This window comes from Procambarus clarkii, chromosome 43 (assembly GCF_040958095.1).
Source record: "Procambarus clarkii isolate CNS0578487 chromosome 43, FALCON_Pclarkii_2.0, whole genome shotgun sequence".
Taxonomy (NCBI): domain Eukaryota; kingdom Metazoa; phylum Arthropoda; class Malacostraca; order Decapoda; family Cambaridae; genus Procambarus; species Procambarus clarkii.
In genome coordinates, this window is record NC_091192.1 from 1,107,003 (window position 1) to 1,128,860 (window position 21,858).

General features: G+C 48.4%; 1 protein-coding gene across 1 annotated transcript in view; it reads left to right on the forward strand.

Annotated features, from left to right (window-relative positions):
* Nucleotides 1-1,790: 1,790 nt before the first annotated feature.
* The window catches only part of LOC138350046 (uncharacterized PPE family protein PPE21-like), a 53,335-nt gene continuing 33,267 nt past the window's right edge, over nt 1,791-21,858 (forward strand). Inside the window, exons 1-2 of the mRNA XM_069300328.1 lie at nt 1,791-2,078; nt 2,788-2,840. Of these exons, the coding sequence (XP_069156429.1) occupies nt 1,791-2,078; nt 2,788-2,840 (341 nt within the window). The remainder of the gene's footprint in view (nt 2,079-2,787; nt 2,841-21,858) is intronic.

Genomic DNA, 21,858 nt, shown 5'->3' on the forward strand with positions numbered 1-21,858 from the left:
CCCCCGCAAGCACAACTAGGTGAGTAAACACATACGCGGAGTGGCCCAACTGATAAGCAGGAATGAAGTTTGGAGGAGATGGAGGACCCCTCGCACCCCCAGGCTGCGAGGGGTTCAGAGACTAAATAACACCATGACGATGGGAGGACCAGGAGTAGTAGTAGTAGCAGTGATGTATTACCCTCCACCAAACGACAGAAGACCCATGTAAGAGTATGAGAGAAACAACATGGCAGTAAACACTGTAATTGAGAGGGCAGCCTCTGCTGCCAGTAGAAATCTATCACATCTGCTCATCATGCAGGACCTCATTTATTATTATTAACATTTTTATTGACAAAATTAATTACAGTTTTGCCTAATCTGAGGATTTTGATAAAGTCTTATTAAAGTGAGGATAATGCTGGTATTCACTGTCACGCAGGACAGAGGGTCATACATAAGACAATAGGTCTAAACTGTAGGCTGAAGCACATATATATCATGGTTACAATCAATGTTTTAATGTATGGATATGTGAAAACAACTTTCTACTGTGCACTGCCACACAAGGGCAGGGATGGGTTCATAAGTGATGCAACTTAGAAGTAGTATAAATTAAAATTGTTCTTCATTCTTTAAAATGGACAAGCAAATTTTGGATAAATTGTTAGGATGTCGTCCAGAACACCTGAGTCAATGAAATAGTTACACAGTTGGTGGTACAAGAGGCCATGAGGTCTAAAGTCCTTTACGGTTTCACATTCATCAATATAGTGTTCTAGTGAATGCATTAAAGGTTTATCACAGAGTTTACAATCTGAGTATTCTGGTAGTGGTTCAGCCTCACTAACCTGCCAGATGTGTCTATAGCCAAGGCGAATTCGCGCAATGACTACATCACATTGCCTGGTCCGGTTACTGTGCTGACCATACAAATACCTATTATTACAAAACTTGTCATAACTTTTAATACTGCAGCTTTCAGGTCTCTGGGCATTTCTTAGTTCTTCTAAATCTGAATTAATTTCTTTAATTTGTATGTTTCTAATAATTGCATTAGATAGTCCAAAGTCATAATCAATGTTTTCTTTGCTGGACCTCAAGCACGGAAGGATAAACTGGGAGAACAAGGGACCGCATGAAGGGGAGGAATCATGGAACTAAACTGTTGGAAGTGGCAACAAGAAACTTTTTAAGGCAGCATGTCAGGGGGACCTACAAGAATGAAAGGAAACGATGAACCAGTGAGACTCGACCTATTCTTCACTCTGAACGACTCTAACATAAGGGAAATCGATTTCGAGGCCTCAGTAGGAATGAGTGATCAGAGTGTACTGATGTTTGAGTACCTGGTCAAAGAAGGGTTAATGTATTCAAGGAAGGGGCCAGAAAACAAAATGCTGGCAATCCGAAAGTAAAACTATGAGGAGATAAGAAAATTCCTAACAGATATAACACAGGAAACAGCTCAGAGGAAAGATGGCCCAAGACATGATGAACTACATCACACTAAAGTGTAAGGAGACAACAGACAAGTTTGTCCCAGTCCAAATGGAAAGAAACGAAATGCAGACGAGAAACCCATGGTTTAATCAGATATGCAAGCTAGTAGAGCAACTAGGTACAAGGGTGCGGAGAAACTATAGGAATAACAGGACACTAGAGAGCAGAGAAAGATACCAGAGCGCCAGGAATGAATACGTCAGGGTGAGAAGAGAGGCAGAAAGACCATAGGAAGCAAGGCAAAGACTCAACCTAAATTGCTGCACAGCTACATAAGGAGGAAAACAACAGTGAAGGAACATGTAATGAAACTGAGGATAGAGTCAGATAGTTTCACTACAAATGACAAGAAAGTGTGCGAGGAACTCAATAAGAAATTCCAGAAAGTCTTCACAAAAGAGCAAGAAGTTCCAGAGATAAGAGAGGGAATATCTAACCAGGCACCACTAGAGGATTTTGAGATTACCAGTGGGAAGGTGAGAAAGCATTTGATAGAGTTGGATGTGACGAAGGCTATAGGCCCAGATGGAATCTCACCATGGCTACTGAAGGAAGGAGCAGAAGCACTGTGCCTGCCTGTCACTCTCCATAAGGTATAACAAATTACTGGTAACAGGTAAACTGCCAAAATTTTGGAAGACGGATAATTTAGTTAATCACGATATACAAGAAGAGGGATAGACAGGAGGTACATATTTTCATATTCATATTTTTGGATTGCCAGACAGCCTTTGACACAGTACCACATAAGTGATTAGTGTACAAGATGGAGATGAAGGCAGGAGAGACTGGGAAGGTACTCCATTGGATAGGGGAGCACCTAAGCAACAAAAGACAGCGAGTCACTGTGAGGGGGTGAGAGCTCAAAGTGTCGAGGCGTCATTATTGGAATTCCACAGGGGTCAGTTTTTGGGCCTTTACTGTTTCTGATGTGTGTAAATGATCTCCCAGAGAGAATAGACTCGTTCCTCTCAATGTTTCCTGATTATGCAAAAATTATTAGGAGAAGTAAGACAGAGAAAGATAGTATGAGGCTACAAGAAGACCTAGTCAATGGCAAGGCTGGTGCAGCATACGCTGTAATTAGGAAAAATACCTTACAACGCGGAAATGTTGGAATCTGTGAAAATGAACGAGCAGATGTGTTGGCTGCTTAAGGAGACTATATTGAATACTTTATACCCAAGCCCCTTCAACAAATTAGAGGTATTATCAGGCAACATCACCGTGACAAGATAACTGAGAAAAGGAGGATAGAAGCACAAACCAATGAATCTGTATGATGATACAACATGGTTGCAGCTGGCAATCCCAATCATTATGGACGAGGAGGAGGTGGCCGTGGGAGAGAATCAGTAATAGCGAGAATCCGTCTTGGATACAAATATCCATGGAGATTCGGAATGGAAACAACAGTTGATCAGCGGAGTTGCAGAATCTGTGGTGAGAGTGATGGACACCGCCTTGACCACTACCTGAGAGAATGTGAACATCTGAGAGACATTAGAAATATGTGTAGAATAATAAACCCAATATTGTTTGAGTTAGAAAAACACTGTTTGTCAAATATAGATACTGTTCTTAAAAGATTCCCCCAGTTTGCACCCGCAAGATAACGTAAAATTTTAAGGGTTGACGAATGTTAATCTTCTTGTTTGATAAGCTATTCACTTGAGACAGTTAAGCAATTCCCAGCTGTGTCCCAAGGTAATGAAACTAGGAAGAGGAAATAGGAGGCCAGACACTGGATACCGAACGGGAGATGAAGTCACTCATGAAACGGACAGAGAGAAAAATCTATGAGTTGATTTTGTTTGATTGTTGCCGCGGGAGGCGGTAAGTTTATTGTGCACCCCATACCTGGTTGATCAGTCCAGCAACCAGGAGGCCTGGTCGACGACCGGGCCGCGGGGACACTAAGCCCCGGAAGCACCTCAAGGTAGCATACTCATCCTGTGAACGGTAGCGCAAAAAAACATTACAGAGGGCATAAAAGGTCTTTATCAGACCTCATCTTAGATTATTACATAAACAATTTCATCTATGAACAAATCCACACGGGCCGTGACGAGGGTTCGAACCTACGTCCGAGAGGATCCCAGACGTGTTCTGGGATCCTTGTGGATTTGTTCATTTGATACATCACGCTTTTGTGATTTCTGTGTGTAATTTCATCTATCCTTCACACCTTATAATTATAATGTCAGCTAGTTACAGAGAATGTTCTATATCAAGAACTATATATTAACACTAAGTCATTATACATACATGGTGGGTCTAATCGCTAATTCATAATTGTTTGAGCTGTGGAGATATTACAGTCATAGGGGAGCTTCTGTTTATTATTAGTCTTCACAATACACTACTTGTTTCTTAATCTCATATGTCGTTTATCTACTGGAAGCGAAATATGGATACAGTGCAAAAATTTCAGGTATTTTATCATTGGTAATAAGATAGGTTGCCATATCACATAACGTGAGCTTAGATTTATCTCTAAATGGCTCAATTTTACTACAATCCAAGATATAGTGTTCGAGTGTGTATCCCTGTCTTTGTCCACACACTTTACACTTTACTTCATCTATACAAGCCGAACTGCCAGAGATACTTGTAGCCAAGTCTTATACGAGCTGTGACAACATCTGTTAGTCTACTGACTTTGTTACTTGCCCCATACACATGTTTTACTTCACACATTTCATTGTGATGAACAATGGACCTGCTAGTTCCAGTTTGCACTGTTCTACTTTCTTCAAATTCATCCAGGAGTTCTCGTCTAATGACACTTTCAAGGGACCTATTTGATAACTCAAGATTCCGCTCAATACTGTCTTTATTTACTGCAGCCTTAGCAAGGGCGTCAACTTTGTCATGTTCCTGCATGCCAATGTGAGAAGGAATCCACAACATTTTTATATTTACCTCTTGTTAAGTATTCTTATATATCTACGTCTAGCTTCCAAGACAAGCACGTTATCACTTGATTGCAAACTGTTTATTGCTCGTAGTGAGGAAAGGGAGTCAGAAATAATTAAGCTGTCTACTTCAGTGCTGTCAATAATTTCGAGTGCTACCAGTATCGCTACCAACTCGGCCTGCATTGTGGACGCCCAGTTACTAATTCGGATATTTCTTTGAATTGTGCTGCCATCGGGCTGATGAGCAATAACAGCACTTCCTGCCCTCCCTGTAGCTGTATTGAGTGATCCGTCAGTGTATATGGTCTGTGCTATGTTGTTTTCAGCTTGTATATTGTGAATGTGTTCTATGGTGCTTAATTTAGCAGCAAGCTGAGCATGAGGGTTGCTTGTGATTAGTGTCTTGGTGGGGTATGCAGGGGTCAGGATGTCAAAAGGTACTATCTGCCAGGGTGGAAGGAAGTGCTGTACTCTTTCATCTGTATATACATCGTGCAGTTCCATCATTTTAATAAAAATGTATAACTCCCAAAGTTATGGGTTTATGAATAAACGATCAGTAGAAACTTTAGAAGTAAGAACATTGAACATTATATATAAAAATGCTGATAATCGCTCAGAAACTGATTTTTTATTCAGTTTCAAAGTTGAAAATCCTGTTCATATAGAAAAATAAAAGGTAAGCTTATCGACAATAAATATAGTAGTTTGAATTGATGTCATATCTTGTAAGTTTTAATAAATATTACTTGGCAATCCTTCTCGAATATGTGAAATTTGTAGGTCAATATGTTCTGAAATGAACTCAAGAAAAAATAACCCACACAAACAAACACAATATAGGAATAATTATAATGATTTGGGGGATCAATAGGAAGACTTTATATAAGTGATAAAGTCCTAATCATCAAAACAAGATAAAGAGACAAACAAAATAGTTTGAAATCTGTGAAAAAGTCACAAAAAAATAATATTAAAAGTGCCAAGTCCTTCCAGCTGTGACTGATTTATTTGTTTATCAATTTCATTCTAGCTTCATATAGTTAGTGACATATAGTTAGTGACATATAGTTAGTGACATATAGTTAGTGACATATAGTTAGTGACATATAGTTAGTGACATATAGTTAGTGACATATAGTTAGTGACATATAGTTAGTGACATATAGTTAGTGACATATAGTTAGTGACATATAGTTAGTGACATATAGTTAGTGACATATAGTTAGTGACTGGTATACATTCTCCATGATATACAACTTACAATAACATAAGATAATAAACAAAGGAGAAAAAATATATATAAATTCCCCCCCCCCGAAAAAAACCACACATTGAACATTAGTGAAAGTAACAAATATTAACATTGGGCAATGTATTTATATGATATATAAGAAAATAGAGCATAATACGATACTTACTCATTATTATTTGTGTTATTATGTATTACTCAGCAATGCTATAAAGGCATCAGCTGCATATCCACTTTGTGCACACCTCTAACTTCTATTGTTATTTGTACATCGGAGAGGTCCTTGCATCTCATGACTACTGCGTTATCCATCAGATCTAGTTTTGTGAGCAGCGTCCTCTAAGTGTTACTGCTCTCCCTTACTGTTCCTTCATCCTCTTGGATCATGTTGAGTTGTGTCTTTGTGTTAACATTTTCTGACATACTACATGGACAACACTGTTTTTTTTCCGTGGCTCTCTTCGCCTCATTCAACAATATTCCAACACTTGAAGGGATCTTAAGTTATACCCATGTTTCGTTATTGCTTAAATATTATCTCTCTGCACTTGATCACAATATTCTGATATACTGGGCGTCTGCTATTTAAAGACTCTAACGCTCCTCTACTGTCAATAAAGAAGCAACCATTTTTACCACATTTGACTACTGCCTGTAATCCTGCTAATACACCTTGGAGTTCAGCCTGCGTTGAAGAGACATTGTCAGTTAAGCGGCGTCCAATAACAGTATCTACAGTGCCGATGTCAGTGTACTCCCTGATCAAGACTCCACATCCTGCCTTCCCATCCCTAGCTACTGACCCATCACAATATACATGTAGAATGTTTTCTGTAGGTAATTTTCTAATTATATAACCATATGTTGCCCTCAGCTCTCCTATCTCATACATACGTTTTTCCTTTGAAGGGAATAATTACTACGTCTATGATACATTCTTCCCATAGTAGTGGTAATTGGTTCTTAGGCAATGCAACTCATTCTTGAAAAATGCCATATACTCTGTATTTGTATATTTTGTAACATAGGAGACTGTTACAGTTTTAAACAAGAGAAGAGCAGTGATTCCGCAAGGCTTCGTCTCATGAAACAGATACAGGTAAAATGTAAACGAGAATAGTAATGTGGTGAACAATACAAGAGATGCGCCAAATGAGCCGCTTTTGTTTAGGAACGGGCGAATGGCGAGGGGGGGGGGGGGACGAGAAGGTGGTAGGCGAGTGTTGCCTGGGGGGGGGGGTGATGAAGGGTGGAGAACAGATGTTAGCTGGTAGGTAAGGGAGAGGGGCACCAGGCCCGCGGGCCTGGTGTGGGGGGGAGGCAACAGGCCCGAGGGTGGGGGGGCAGGGGGCAGCAGGCCCGCGATGGGGGGGGGGGGGGGGCAGCGGGCCCGAGGGTGGGGGGGGGTGGGCAGGGGGCAGCAGGCCCGCGGGTGGGGGGGCCAGGGGGCAGCAGGCCCGCGGGTGGGGGGGCAGGGGGCAGCAGGCCCGCGGGTGGGGGGGGCAGGGGGCAGCAGGCCCGCGGGTGAGGGTGTGCAGGGGGCAGCAGGCCCGCGGGTGGGGGGCCAGGGGGCAGCGGGCCCGCGGATGGGGGAGTGCAGGGGGCAGCAGGCCCGTGGGTGAGGGGGGGCAGCAGGCCCGCGGGTGGGGGGGCAGGGGGCAGCAAGCCCGCGGGTGAGGGGCAGGGGGCAGCAGGCCCGCGGGTGGGGGGCAGGGGGCAGCAGGCCCGCGGGTGGGGGGCAGGGGCAGCAGGCCCGCGGGTGGGGGGCAGGGGGCAGCAGGCCCGCGGGTGGGGGGGACCCACGGGTGAGGGGCAGCAGGCCCACGGGTGGGGGGGCAGGGGGGCAGCAGGCCCACGGGTGGGGGAGCAGCGGGCAGCAGGCCCGCGGGTGGGGGGTGGCAGCAGGCCCGCGGGTGAGGGGCAGGGGGCAGCAGGCCCACGGGTGGGGGGGGCAGCAGGCCCACGGGTGGGGGGGGCAGCAGACCCGCGGATGAGGGGACAGCAGGCCCGCGGGTAAGGGGGCAGGGGGCAGCAGGCCCGCGGGTGGGGGGGCAGGGGGCAGCAGGCCCGCGGGTGGGGGGGCAGGGGGCAGCAGGCCCGCGGGTGGGGGGCAGCAGGCCCCGGGTGGGGGGGCAGGGGGCAGAAGGCCCACGGGTGGGGGGCAGCAGGCCCGCGGGTGGGGGGGCAGGGGGCAGCAGGCCAGCGGGTGGGGGGGCAGGGGGCAGCAGGCCCGCGGGTGAGGGGCAGGGGGCAGCAGGCCCGCGGGTGGGGGGCAGGGGGCAGCAGGCCCGCGGGTGGGGGGCAGGGGGCAGCAGGCCCGCGGGTGGGGGGCAGGGGCAGCAGGCCCGCGGGTGGGGGGCAGGGGGCAGCAGGCCCACGGGTGAGGGGCAGGGGGCAGCAGGCCCACGGGTGAGGGGCAGGGGGCAGCAGGCCCACGGGTGAGGGGCAGGGGGCAGCAGGCCCGCTGGTGGGGGGCAGGGGGCAGCAGGTCCGCGGGTGGGGGGCAGGGGGCAGCAGGCCCCCGGGTGGGGGGGGCAGGAGGCAGCAGGCCCACGGGTGAGGGGCAGCAGGCCCACGGGTGGGGGGGCAGGAGGCAGCAGGCCCACGGGTGGGGGGGCAGGGGGCAGCAGGCCCACTGGTGGGGGGGACCCACGGGTGAGGGGCAGCAGGCCCGCGGGTGGGGGAGCAGCGGGCAGCAGGCCCGCGGGTGGGGAGGCAGGGGGCAGCAGGCCCGCGGGTGGGGGGGACCCACGGGTGAGGGGCAGCAGGCCCACGGGTGGGGGAGAAGCGGGCAGCAGGCCCGCGGGTGGGGGGTGGCAGCAAGCCCGCGGGTGGGGGGCAGGGGGCAGCAAGCCCGCGGGTGAGGGGCAGGGGGCAGCAGGCCCACGGGTGGGGGGGGCAGCAGGCCCACGGGTGGGGGGGCAGCAGACCCGCGGATGAGGGGGACAGCAGGCTCGCAGGTGGGGGGCCAGGGGGCAGCAGGCCCGCGAGTGGGAGGGCAGGGGACAGCAGGCCCGCGGGTGAGAGGCAGGGGGCAGCAGGCCCGCGGGTGGGGGGCAGCAGGCCCGCGGGTGAGAGGCAGGGGGCAGCAGGCCCGTGGTTGCGGGGCAGCAGGCCCGCGGGTGAGAGGCAGGGGGCAGCAGGCCCACGGGTAGGGGGCTGCAGGCCCACGGGTGGGGGGGGGGGGGCAGGGGGCAGCAGGCCCCCTGCATATTATACCAGGAAATCTATCAGGACCTAACCAACCACAGATTAGAGAACTACTTAGATTCTGTGACAAATTTTCACTCAATCAGCAGATATCGGAGCCAACGAGAAATGAAAATATTCTAGATCTGGTCTTTACGAACAATGAAGACATTATCAGAGACATTACGATATCAGATACCACATACTCAGATAACAAGCTCATTGAAGTGCAAACGACCATCAATACTCAGAATAGACCTAAAACGTTGATAAAGCGAGAGGTAAATTCAGTACTCAGAATTCAGTAAATTCAATTTTAATAATAAAAGGATAGACTGGGAGATAATAAACAGGGAACTTACAAACATTCCATGGGGAACTGTTCTAAGTAACACAAGTCCTACAGAAGGAATAGAAAAACTGACTTCAGAAGCGTATTAAGTCTGTCTGAAACATATTCCTTTGAGGAAAGCCAGAAAGAGATCTAACGTAGAAAGAGAACGCAGACGACACTATAAACGCAGGAAAAAATAACGGAACTGCTTATGCAGACACGAATTTCCCGTCAAAGAAGGAATAATTTAAATAGGGAGAGTGAAGAAATCGAGCGGAAATTGAATCACTCATATGAAACTGAAGAAAGGCAGTTAGAACAGAAAGCAAGTCAGGAAATAAAGGAAATCCAAAATATTTCTTCACATATGCAAAATCAAAAGCAAAAACCACTGCCAGTATTGGACCTATTCGTACTAGAGAAGATTCATACACGGAGGATGACAAAGAAATTAGTGAAATCCTAAAAAAGCAGTATGAGGACATGTTTAGCACTCCAATAAACAACATGAAGGTGGAAGATCCAGACAATTTCTTTATGCGGGATATTCAAACCCCTGTAAATATAACTGATATAAACACGAGCGCACTAAATTTTGAAAAAGAAATTGAAAACATGCCCATGCACTTGGCCCCAGGTCCAGACTCATGGAATTCAATATTTATAAAGAAATGCAAAGTGCCGGTAGCACAGGCACTCAGTATAGTGTGGAGGAAGAGCTTGGACACAGGGGAGATACCAGATGCACTTAAAGTAGCAGACATAGCCCCTCTACACAAGGGAGGGAGCAAAGCATTGGCAAAAAATTATAGACCAGTTGCACTAACATCGCACATCATAAAAGTATTTGAGAGAGTGATTAGGAGTCAGGTCACCAATTTCATGGAGACCAATGACCTTCACAACCCAGGCCAACATGGATTTCGAGCGGGAAGATCGTGCCTCTCACAGCTACTTGAGCACTACGACAAAGTCACTGAGACATTAGAAGAAAAACAGAATGCTGATGTGATATACACGGACTTCGCAAAGGCTTTCGATAAATGTGACCATGGCGTGATAGCACACAAAATGAAGTCAATGGGAATAACCGGTAAAGTAGGACGCTGGATACTCAGTTTTCTGTCAAACAGGACTCAGCGAGTAACTGTCAACCATATAAAATCTAGTCCAAGTGCAGTTAAAAGCTCTGTACCTCAGGGTACAGTCCTTGCACCGCTGCTTTTCCTTATTCTCATATCAGATATAGACAAAAATACAAGTCACAGCTTCGTATCATCCTTTGCAGATGACACAAAAATCAGTATGAAAATTACCTCGGCTGAAGACATTGAAAAACTTCAAGCTGATATTAATAAAGTTTTCGACTGGGCATCAGAAAATAACATGATGTTTAACAGTGATAAATTCCAGGTACTCAGGTACGGTAAAAATGAGGACCTTAAACATAATACAGAGTACAAAACACAATCAAATGTACCCATAGTAGGAAAACAGCATGTAAAGGATTTGGGAACAATAATGTCTGACGACCTAACGTTTAAGGAGCATAACCAAGCAAATATTGCGACAGCCAGAAAAATGATAGGATGGATTACGAGAACTTTCAAATCCAGGGATCCCATCACAATGGTTGTACTCTTCAAGTCACTTGTGTTGTCCCGTCTTGAGTACTGCTCAGTACTCACTTCCCCCTTCAGAGCAGGAGAGATTGCTGAAATAGAGGGAATACAGAGAACATATACGGCACGCATAGACGCGATAAAGCACCTAAATTATTGGGATCGTCTCAAAGCCCTCCAAATGTACTCACTAGAAAGAAGACGAGAGAGATATCAAATAATATACACCTGGAAGATACTGGAGGGCCAAGTACCAAATCTACACAGTAAAATAACAACGTACTGGAGTGAACGATATGGAAGAAAATGTAGAATAGAACCAGTGAAGAGCAGAGGTGCCATAGGCATAATCAGAGAACACTGTATAAACATCAGAGGACCGCGGTTGTTCAACGTCCTCCCAGCAAGCATAAGAAATATTGCCGGAACAATCGTGGACATTTTCAAGAGGAAACTAGATTTATTCCTCCAAGGAGTGCCGGACCAACCGGGCTGTGGTGGGTATGTGGGCCTGCGGGCCGCTCCAAGCAACAGCCTAGTGGACCAAACTCTCACAAGTCAAGCCTGGCCTCGGGCCGGGCTTGGGGAGTAGAAGAACTCCCAGAACCCCATCAACCAGGTAACAAGGTAACCAGGCCCACGGGTGGAGGACAGGGGGCAGCAGGCCCACGGGTGGAGGGCAGCAGGCCCGCGGGTGGGGGGGCAGGGGGCAGGGGGCAGCAGGCCCGCGGGTGGGAGGCAGGGGGCAGCAGGCCCGCGGGTGGGGGGCAGGGGGCAGCAGGCCCGCGGGTGGGGGGCAGGGGGCAGCAGGCCCGCGGGTGGGGGGCAGGGGGCAGCAGGCCCGCGGGTGGGGGGCAGGGGGCAGCAGGCCCGCGGGTGAGGGGGCAGGGGGCAGCAGGCCCGCAGGTGGGGGGCAGGGGGCAGCAGGCCCGCGGGTGGGGGGCAGGGGGCAGCAGGCCCGCGGGTGGGGGCAGGGGGCAGCAGGCCCGCGGGTGGGGGGCAGGGGGCAGCAGGCCCGCGGGTGAGGGGGGGAAGCAGGCCCGCGGGTGAGGGGGGGGAAGCAGGTGGGTCTGGCGCCAATGACGGCAGGTACCGAACATTGGCGCCAGACCCCACGTAACCCTGACGGCAGGTACCGAACATTGGCGCCAGACCCCACGTAACCCTGACGGCAGGTACCGAACATTGGCGCCAGACCCCGCGTAACCCTGACGGCAGGTACCGAACATTGGCGCCAGACCCCACGTAACCCTGACGGCAGGTACCGAACATTGGCGCCAGACCCCACGTAACCCTGACGGCAGGTACCGAACATTGGCGCCAGACCCCACGTAACCCTGACGGCAGGTACCGAACATTGGCGCCAGACCCCACGTAACCCTGACGGCAGGTACCGAACATTGGCGCCAGACCCCACGTAACCTTGACGGCAGGTACCGAACATTGGCGCCAGACCCCACGTAACCCTGACGGCAGGTACCGAACATTGGCGCCAGACCCCACGTAACCTTGACGGCAGGTACCGAACATTGGCGCCAGACCCCACGTAACCCTGACGGCAGGTACCGAACATTGGCGCCAGACCCCGCGTAACCCTGACGGCAGGTACCGAACATTGGCGCCAGACCCCACGTAACCTTGACGGCAGGTACCGAACATTGGCGCCAGACCCCACGTAACCCTGACGGCAGGTACCGAACATTGGCGCCAGACCCCACGTAACCCTGACGGCAGGTACCGAACATTGGCCTAAACAATGGCACATTATGCCCACTACTTTATGGACCAGAAATTTTAAATTCTTCTCAATTCAGTTCAATTCAGTTCATCAACTTTATTCATATTGTCTGTTTAGTACATTTATAGCTGGGTTAGTTTACATAATTTTACAGTAGATTATTTATCTAAGAGAAAGTCATAATTCTAACATAACTTGAATATCTGACACAGCTAATGTGATGTTTACCCTTCGTTCCTTCACTGAGTGGGTCGCATTAAATGCATTTAAGAGTCGTGGCCTGAGAAATTTTGCTAAATTAATATTATTTGTGTTTAGTGTGTGCGTATTTACTAGTTGTACCCTCAGGGTCGAGCTTTTGGGCCTCGTCTTTCTAACCAATCTATTTTTTCTCCATTATGTTTACTACTACATATATTTCTCTCTACACAAGCGAGCTCACACACAAACACATTGTGTGTGCGTGCGTGCGTGCGTGCGTGCGTGCGTGCGTGCTTACTTGTTTGTACTTACCTACGTTTTTGTGTATGTAGGATCGAGCATCAGCACTTGGATCCCGCCTTTTTAGCCGCCGGTTGTCAAATGCAATTACTCCTAACCTATTTCCCAATTATATCTACTTTTAAAATCATGACTGACGTTTGCTTAAAAAATCTAGTCCTTTAGTTCATTATATTTCCCACTACTCTTACTCTAAATGTATATGTCGACATCAAAGGAGCTTTCGACAAAGCACAGGGGATTGCGATCCTGGACGAGCTTGCATGCATGGGTGTCAAGGGGAGACTCATGAAATGGATTGAAGACTACCTCACATGGAGGAAAGTCAAGGTCTGATTCAATGGAGCAGTCTCAAGAACAATGAATATGGAACTCGGTAACCCCCAAGGAGGAGTCTTAAGCCCTACACTATTCAATGTACTTATGAACGCCAATGCAAATATTGATTTTCCGGAAGGAACACAACTAGTGGGATATGTAGATGATGCTCTAACATAAGCTCCTACCTTGGGAAAAATTAAACAGTCCATTGAACTCCTTGGAAGGAAATGTATTGAGCTCGGTTTCACTCTCTCCACAAACAAGACAAAAGCATACTCTCATCACTAGAAGGGAGAAAATGAAGAACTACAGATTAATGGTGTAACACTTGAATGGGTTGACCACTATCGGTACCTTGGCGTCACTGTCGGCTCTAACAAGGGGAAGAAAGAGGAGCTCAACCAACTCATAGGAACATGCAAAAGTCGACTCAGGGCACTGAAAGCTATGACCTGGAATGGACATGGAGCCTCTATTGCCGTGCTTAAAATGATGTACACAGCCAATGTGCGCTCCGTCATAGACTATGTCGCACCAGTTTATGCACCTACTCCCAAAGCGATATGAAAAGGCTCAAAAGCATTCAAAATGAAGCCATGACAATCATTCTTGGAGTTCCAAGAACTGCCAAAACGTCCAATCTACGAGAGGAGTTGTCCCTCCCCAGTGTTAAAAGCAGAATTAAGGAACTGAATGATAAGCTTGTAATTAGGATAGCCAGAGATCCCAATTACAATGATATTGCTAAGAAAAAACTGAGCTCTGTGCTACTTTCAGGGGGAAACAGGAGAAGCAAAAAATGGCATCACAGGTCAGTCTGCTACCTGGAAGAGCTTCACCTGCTTGAGCCAGCCCGTGAGCTCCTGCCTGTAGAGAGGTTACCTCCCTGGGAGGATGACTCATGCAAGATTATCATCAATGAAATGGCAACGAAAACGTCCGACATGTTACCACAAGAAATGAGGCACAAGTATCTCGAGGAAATTTATAAAGAAGCCAGAGATGAACTAGATCAAATCTACACTGATGGATCATCTAATCCTGACAATGGCAGGGCTGGTGCAGCATACACGGTAATTAAGGATAATGCTTTCCAACGCAGAAATGAAGAAAAAGCGCGTGTTGAGAACTATGCCTCTTCAACACAAGCAGAGCTAACTGCCATTGTTATGGCGTTAAGGTTTCTTTAACGGAACACTAATGGTGCAGTGATTTGCACCGAATCAAAAGCAACACTGCAAAGCCTAAGTAAAAATCAGGCAAAAAATCTTGCAATAGTCGCTGAAATTATGAGAGCTGTGAGAGTACTTCCCAACCAAGGAAGAGTCATCAAGTTTCTGTGGATCCCCCTCCCATTTTGGAATATGTGGGAATGAACGAGCAGATGTGCTGGCTGCTGAAGGCGCTGAAGGAGATCATATTGAATACTTCATACCCAAGACTCTACTAGGTATTGTCAGGCAACATCACCGTGACTAGGTAACTGAGGAAAGGAGGATAGAAGCACAAACCAGTGAATTTGTACTATGGTACCACAGGGTTTCAGCTGGCAATCCCAATCATTATAGCCGAAGAGGAGGAGGACGAGGGAGAGAATCAGTAATAGCGAGAATCCTTCTTGGATTGTGAACACCTGAGAGACATCAGAAATATGTGTAGAATAATAAACCCCAAATTATTTGAGTTAGGAAAACACTATTTGTCAAATATTGATACAGTTCTTAAAAGTTTCCCCCATTTTGCACCCGCAAGATATCGTAAGCTTTTAAGGATTGACTGATGTTAATCTTCTTGTTTGAGAAGCTGTTCACTTGAGACAGTTAAGCAAGTCCCAGCTGTGTCTGTGTACAAGTGACAGGATGAACAACCCAGCGGGTTTTCTTCCTATTGGGGAGTGTTGTACATGCTGCTATGGCGGTATGTCCACTCACAGGGTGAGTGACGCTGCCCAATACTCTCACTATGGCGGTGTGTCCACTCACAGGATTAGTGGCGCTGCCCAATACTGTCACTATGGCGGTGTGTCCACTCACAAGATGAGTGACGCTGCCCAATACTCTCACTATGACGGTGTGTCCACTCACAGGATGAGTGGCGCTGCCCAATACTGTCACTATGACGGTGTGTCCACTCACAGGATGAGTGGCGCTGCCCAATACTGTCACTATGGCGGTGTGTCCACTCACAGGATGAGTGGCGCTGCCCAATACTCTCACTATGGCGGTGTGTCCACTCACAGGATGAGTGGCGCTGCCCAATACTGTCACTATGGCGGTGTGTCCACTCACAGGATGAGTGGCGCTGCCCAATACTGTCACTATGGCGGTGTGTCCACTCACAGGATGAGTGGCGCTGCCCAATACTGTCACTATGGCGGTGTGTCCACTCACAGGATGAGTGGCGCTGCCCAATACTGTCACTATGACGGTGTGTCCACTCACAGGATGAGTGGCGCTGCCCAATACTGTCACTATGGCGGTGTGTCCACTCACAGGATGAGTGGCGCTGCCCAATACTCTCACTATGGCGGTGTGTCCACTCACAGGATGAGTGGCGCTGCCCAATACTGTCACTATGGCGGTGTGTCCACTCACAGGATGAGTGACGCTGCCCAATACTGTCACTATGACGGTGTGTCCACTCACAGGATGAGTGGCGCTGCCCAATACTGTCACTATGACGGTGTGTCCACTCACAGGATGAGTGGCGCTGCCCAATAAATTCGCCCCTCCGGGCAAAATTTAAAATTGAACGTTGTGACTGAATGTTGCCTCGCCACTAGTGGAGGCGGCCACTCTCACATGTCAGCAATATATAACTGGATCGCGTGCCCAGGCTGCGTACTGAAAAAAGTGACTTATGGTTATAACACCATTACTAGCTAGCTGTTCTCACGGCTCCTTCCCCAGCTCTGACTCTAGATATTATACGGGTCCGTTCTGTGATCTTGAACCCAACTATATAGCACCAATGTTTCCTCATGGGTCACCGGAGAACATTATTTATCAGTGAACAACAATGAACTCATCTCCCTATCCCAATTTTCTCTACGTATTTCTCTCTCACACACACACACACCCAGGAAGCTGTCAGTAGCAGCTGTCTAACTCCCAGGTATTTATTTACCGCTAGATGAACAGGTTATCAGGTGAAAGAAACTGTTATTCACGGTATATGCAAATGTTCTTCTCAGTCGTTCATCAGTCACCTATGTTTATCTACATATTCTTCACTACCTTAACATCACGGAGTATGGCTGGCTATTCCACCGTATTTCTCCTGGTTCCTGACAACGTTCTCTAACATTGTGAGTCTCCCCCGACCCGCATCCCACACCACTTCTCATCTCTCCCTACCACACCCCCCTTACCCCGCCCCCTCCCCTATTCCTTCTGTTATCCCCCAGTGCCCTCACTCTCACCACCCTCCCCGTCTACCCTCCATTTCCATTTATTTTTATAGAAGGGATACCCGGCTGCACCGGATTCACTCCCCCCCTCCCCACCCCCTTCTTTCCACCCTTTGCCCCACTTCATCAGGCCTTAAACCTCACATTGATGACCAGCCGTTGACGGGTCACTTCGTGTCTTCTGTTTAGGTTATTGCCGGAATATGGTGTCGGAGACCTTGAACTTGAAAGTGTCAGCAACACTTGAAAACATTGCTGTTACGATATGTATTAACAGTTAAATACTATACAGTCATTGAACCTTAAAGTTTTGGTTGCTGAACGATTACGCCCAGACATGTTAGTCTTGTGGCCAGCACAGAAGACATGTCTTGTGGCCAGCACTGTAGACATGTCTTGTGGCCAGCACTGTAGACATGTCTTGTGGCCAGCACTGTAGACATGTCTTGTGGCCAGCACTGTAGACATGTCTTGTGGCCAGCACAGTAGACATGTTAGTCTTGTAGCCAGCACAGTAGACATGTGAGTCTTGTGACCAGCACAGTAGACATGTTAGTCTTGTGGCCAGCACAGTAGACATGTCTTGTGGCCAGCACAGTAGACATGTTAGTCTTGTGGCCAGCACTGTAGACATGTCTTGTGGCCAGCACTGTAGACATGTTAGTCTTGTGGCCAGCACAGTAGACATGTCTTGTGGCCAGCACAGTAGACATGTTAGTCTTGTGGCCAGCACAGTAGACATGTCTTGTGGCCAGCACAGTAGACATGTTAGTCTTGTGGCCAGCACTGTAGACATGTTAGTCTTGTGGCCAGCACTGTAGACATGTCTTGTGGCCAGCACAGTAGACATGTTAGTCTTGTGGCCAGCACTGTAGACATGTTAGTCTTGTGGCCAGCACAGTAGACATGTTAGTCTTGTGGCCAGCACTGTAGACATGTTAGTCTTGTGGCCAGCACAGTAGACATGTTAGTCTTGTGGCCAGCACTGTAGACATGTTAGTCTTGTGGCCAGCACAGTAGACATGTTAGTCTTGTGGCCAGCACTGTAGACATGTTAGTCTTGTGGCCAGCACAGTAGACATGTTAGTCTTGTGGCCAGCACAGTAGACATGTTAGTCTTGTGGCCAGCACAGTAGACATGTGAGTCTTGTGGCCAGCACTGTAGACATGTTAGTCTTGTGGCCAGCACAGTAGACATGTTAGTCTTGTGGCCAGCACAGTAGACATGTTAGTCTTGTGGCCAGCACTGTAGACATGTTAGTCTTGTGGCCAGCACTGTAGACATGTCTTGTGGCCAGCACAGTAGACATGTGAGTCTTGTGGCCAGCACTGTAGACATGTCTTGTGGCCAGCACAGTAGACATGTGAGTCTTGTGGCCAGCACAGTAGACATGTTAGTCTTGTGGCCAGCACAGTAGACATGTCTTGTGGCCAGCACAGTAGACATGTTAGTCTTGTGGCCAGCACTCTAGACATGTCTTGTGGCCAGCACTGTAGACATGTTAGTCTTGTGGCCAGCACAGTAGACATGTCTTGTGGCCAGCACAGTAGACATGTTAGTCTTGTGGCCAGCACTGTAGACATGTCTTGTGGCCAGCACAGTAGACATGTGAGTCTTGTGGCCAGCACTGTAGACATGTCTTGTGGCCAGCACAGTAGACATGTGAGTCTTGTGGCCAGCACTGTAGACATGTCTTGTGGCCAGCACAGTAGACATGTTAGTCTTGTGGCCAGCACAGTAGACATGTGAGTCTTGTGGCCAGCACTGTAGACATGTTAGTCTTGTGGCAAGCACAGTAGACATGTTAGTCTTGTGGCCAGCACAGTAGACATGTCTTGTGGCCAGCACAGTAGACATGTTAGTCTTGTGGCCAGCACTGTAGACATGTTAGTCTTGTGGCCAGCACTGTAGACATGTTAGTCTTGTGGCCAGCACAGTAGACATGTTAGTCTTGTGGCCAGCACAGTAGACATGTCTTGTGGCCAGCACAGTAGACATGTTAGTCTTGTGGCCAGCACTGTAGACATGTTAGTCTTGTGGCCAGCACTGTAGACATGTGAGTCTTGTGGCCAGCACAGTAGACATGTTAGTCTTGTGGCCAGCACAGTAGACATGTTAGTCTTGTGGCCAGCACAGTAGACATGTTAGTCTTGTGGCCAGCACTGTAGACATGTTAGTCTTGTGGCCAGCACTGTAGACATGTCTTGTGGCCAGCACAGTAGACATGTTAGTCTTGTGGCCAGCACTGTAGACATGTTAGTCTTGTGGCCAGCACAGTAGACATGTGAGTCTTGTGGCCAGCACTGTAGACATGTTAGTCTTGTGGCCAGCACAGTAGACATGTTAGTCTTGTGGCCAGCACTGTAGACATGTTAGTCTTGTGGCCAGCACTGTAGACATGTTAGTCTTGTGGCCAGCACTGTAGACATGTCTTGTGGCCAGCACAGTAGACATGTTAGTCTTGTAGCCAGCACAGTAGACATGTCTTGTGGCCAGCACAGTAGACATGTGAGTCTTGTGGCCAGCACAGTAGACATGTGAGTCTTGTGGCCAGCACAGTAGACATGTGAGTCTTGTGGCCAGCACAGTAGACATGTTAGTCTTGTGGCCAGCACAGTAGACATGTTAGTCTTGTGGCCAGCACAGTAGACATGTTAGTCTTGTGGCCAGCACAGTAGACATGTGAGTCTTGTGGCCAGCACAGTAGACATGTGAGTCTTGTGGCCAGCACAGTAGACATGTGAGTCTTGTGGCCAGCACAGTAGACATGTGAGTCTTGTGGCCAGCGCAGTAGACATGTTAGTCTTGTGGCCAGCACAGTAGACATGTCTTGTGGCCAGCACAGTAGACATGTTAGTCTTGTGGCCAGCACTGTAGACATGTTAGTCTTGTGGCCAGCACAGTAGACATGTCTTGTGGCCAGCACAGTAGACATGTTAGTCTTGTGGCCAGCACAGTAGACATGTTAGTCTTGTGGCCAGCACAGTAGACATGTGAGTCTTGTGGCCAGCACAGTAGACATGTGAGTCTTGTGGCCAGCACAGTAGACATGTGAGTCTTGTGGCCAGCACAGTAGACATGTGAGTCTTGTGGCCAGCACAGTAGACATGTTAGTCTTGTGGCCAGCACAGTAGACATGTCTTGTGGCCAGCACAGTAGACATGTTAGTCTTGTGGCCAGCACAGTAGACATGTTAGTCTTGTGGCCAGCACAGTAGACATGTGAGTCTTGTGGCCAGCACAGTAGACATGTTAGTCTTGTGGCCAGCACAGTAGACATGTCTTGTGGCCAGCACAGTAGACATGTTAGTCTTGTGGCCAGCACTGTAGACATGTTAGTCTTGTGGCCAGCACAGTAGACATGTTAGTCTTGTGGCCAGCACTGTAGACATGTTAGTCTTGTGGCCAGCACAGTAGACATGTGAGTCTTGTGGCCAGCACTGTAGACATGTTAGTCTTGTGGCCAGCACAGTAGACATGTTAGTCTTGTGGCCAGCACTGTAGACATGTCTTGTGGCCAGCACAGTAGACATGTTAGTCTTGTGGCCAGCACAGTAGACATGTTAGTCTTGTGGCCAGCACAGTAGACATGTTAGTCTTGTGGCCAGCACAGTAGACATGTTAGTCTTGTGGCCAGCACTGTAGACATGTTAGTCTTGTGGCCAGCACTGTAGACATGTTAGTCTTGTGGCCAGCACAGTAGACATGTGAGTCTTGTGGCTAGCACAGTAGACATGTGAATCTTGTGGCCAGCACAGTAGACATGTGAGTCTTGTGGCCAGCACAGTAGACATGTGAGTCTTGTGGCCAGCACAGTAGACATGTGAGTCTTGTGGCCAGCACAGTAGACATGTCTTGTGGCCAGCACAGTAGACATGTCTTGTGGCCAGCACAGTAGACATGTGAGTCTTGTGGCCAGCACTGTAGACATATTAGTCTTGTGGCCAGCACAGTAGACATGTTAGTCTTGTGGCCAGCACTGTAGACATGTCTTGTGGCCAGCACAGTAGACATGTTAGTCTTGTGGCCAGCACAGTAGACATGTTAGTCTTGTGGCCAGCACAGTAGACATGTTAGTCTTGTGGCCAGCACAGTAGACATGTTAGTCTTGTGGCCAGCACAGTAGACATGTGAGTCTTGTGGCCAGCACTGTAGACATGTTAGTCTTGTGGCCAGCACAGTAGACATGTGAGTCTTGTGGCCAGCACAGTAGACATGTGAGTCTTGTGGCCAGCACAGTAGACATGTGAGTCTTGTGGCCAGCACAGTAGACATGTCTTGTGGCCAGCACAGTAGACATGTTAGTCTTGTGGCCAGCACAGTAGACATGTGAGTCTTGTGGCCAGCACAGTAGACATGTCTTGTGGCCAGCACAGTAGACATGTGAGTCTTGAGGCCAGCACAGTAGACATGTCTTGTGGCCAGCACAGTAGACATGTGAGTCTTGAGGCCAGCACAGTAGACATGTGGCCAGTGTCTGGTGGGCGAGAGAGCGTGGCTGCACATTCCGGAGGAGAGTGTTAAGGGAGCTTGACGCTACGTGCGGTAGGAGGGAGTGTAGCGCCTCTTGGTGGGCCTCGACCCGCGCCTCTACACTCTCCCTCCCAACCTTCAACTCCATCCCAACTCTGCCTCTTTAATGCATTCTTTTTATTGGCCTCGTGTATGATACCGCTGTTATATCAATGCCATTTGTGTAACCAAGTTTGTATTCGAGTGTCTTAAGCATAACATGTTAGGAGCCCGGAGGTGGAGCCGTGATAGTAAGCTTGACAAGTTACCGGAGCGAGGCGTGTGTGTCAGCCACGCACTACATGCCACGCGCCTCAGGTACATCTATATTTATATATATACTTTAGGCTTCTTTCCCGTTTTTGTCTGTAATGAGGTATATCTTTGTTATCTGGAAACGTTAGCACATTAATGAAGATTTTATTCTTATTGATATAAATATCGAGTAAAATAATATATTATTTATAGATGTATGTGGTGGTGAAGCCTGGCATCCGGCCTGCCTTCTTGCTTCCTGACTCCCTCCCTCCCTCCTTCCCTCCTTCCCCTCCTCGCTCCCTCTCTATCTCTCCTC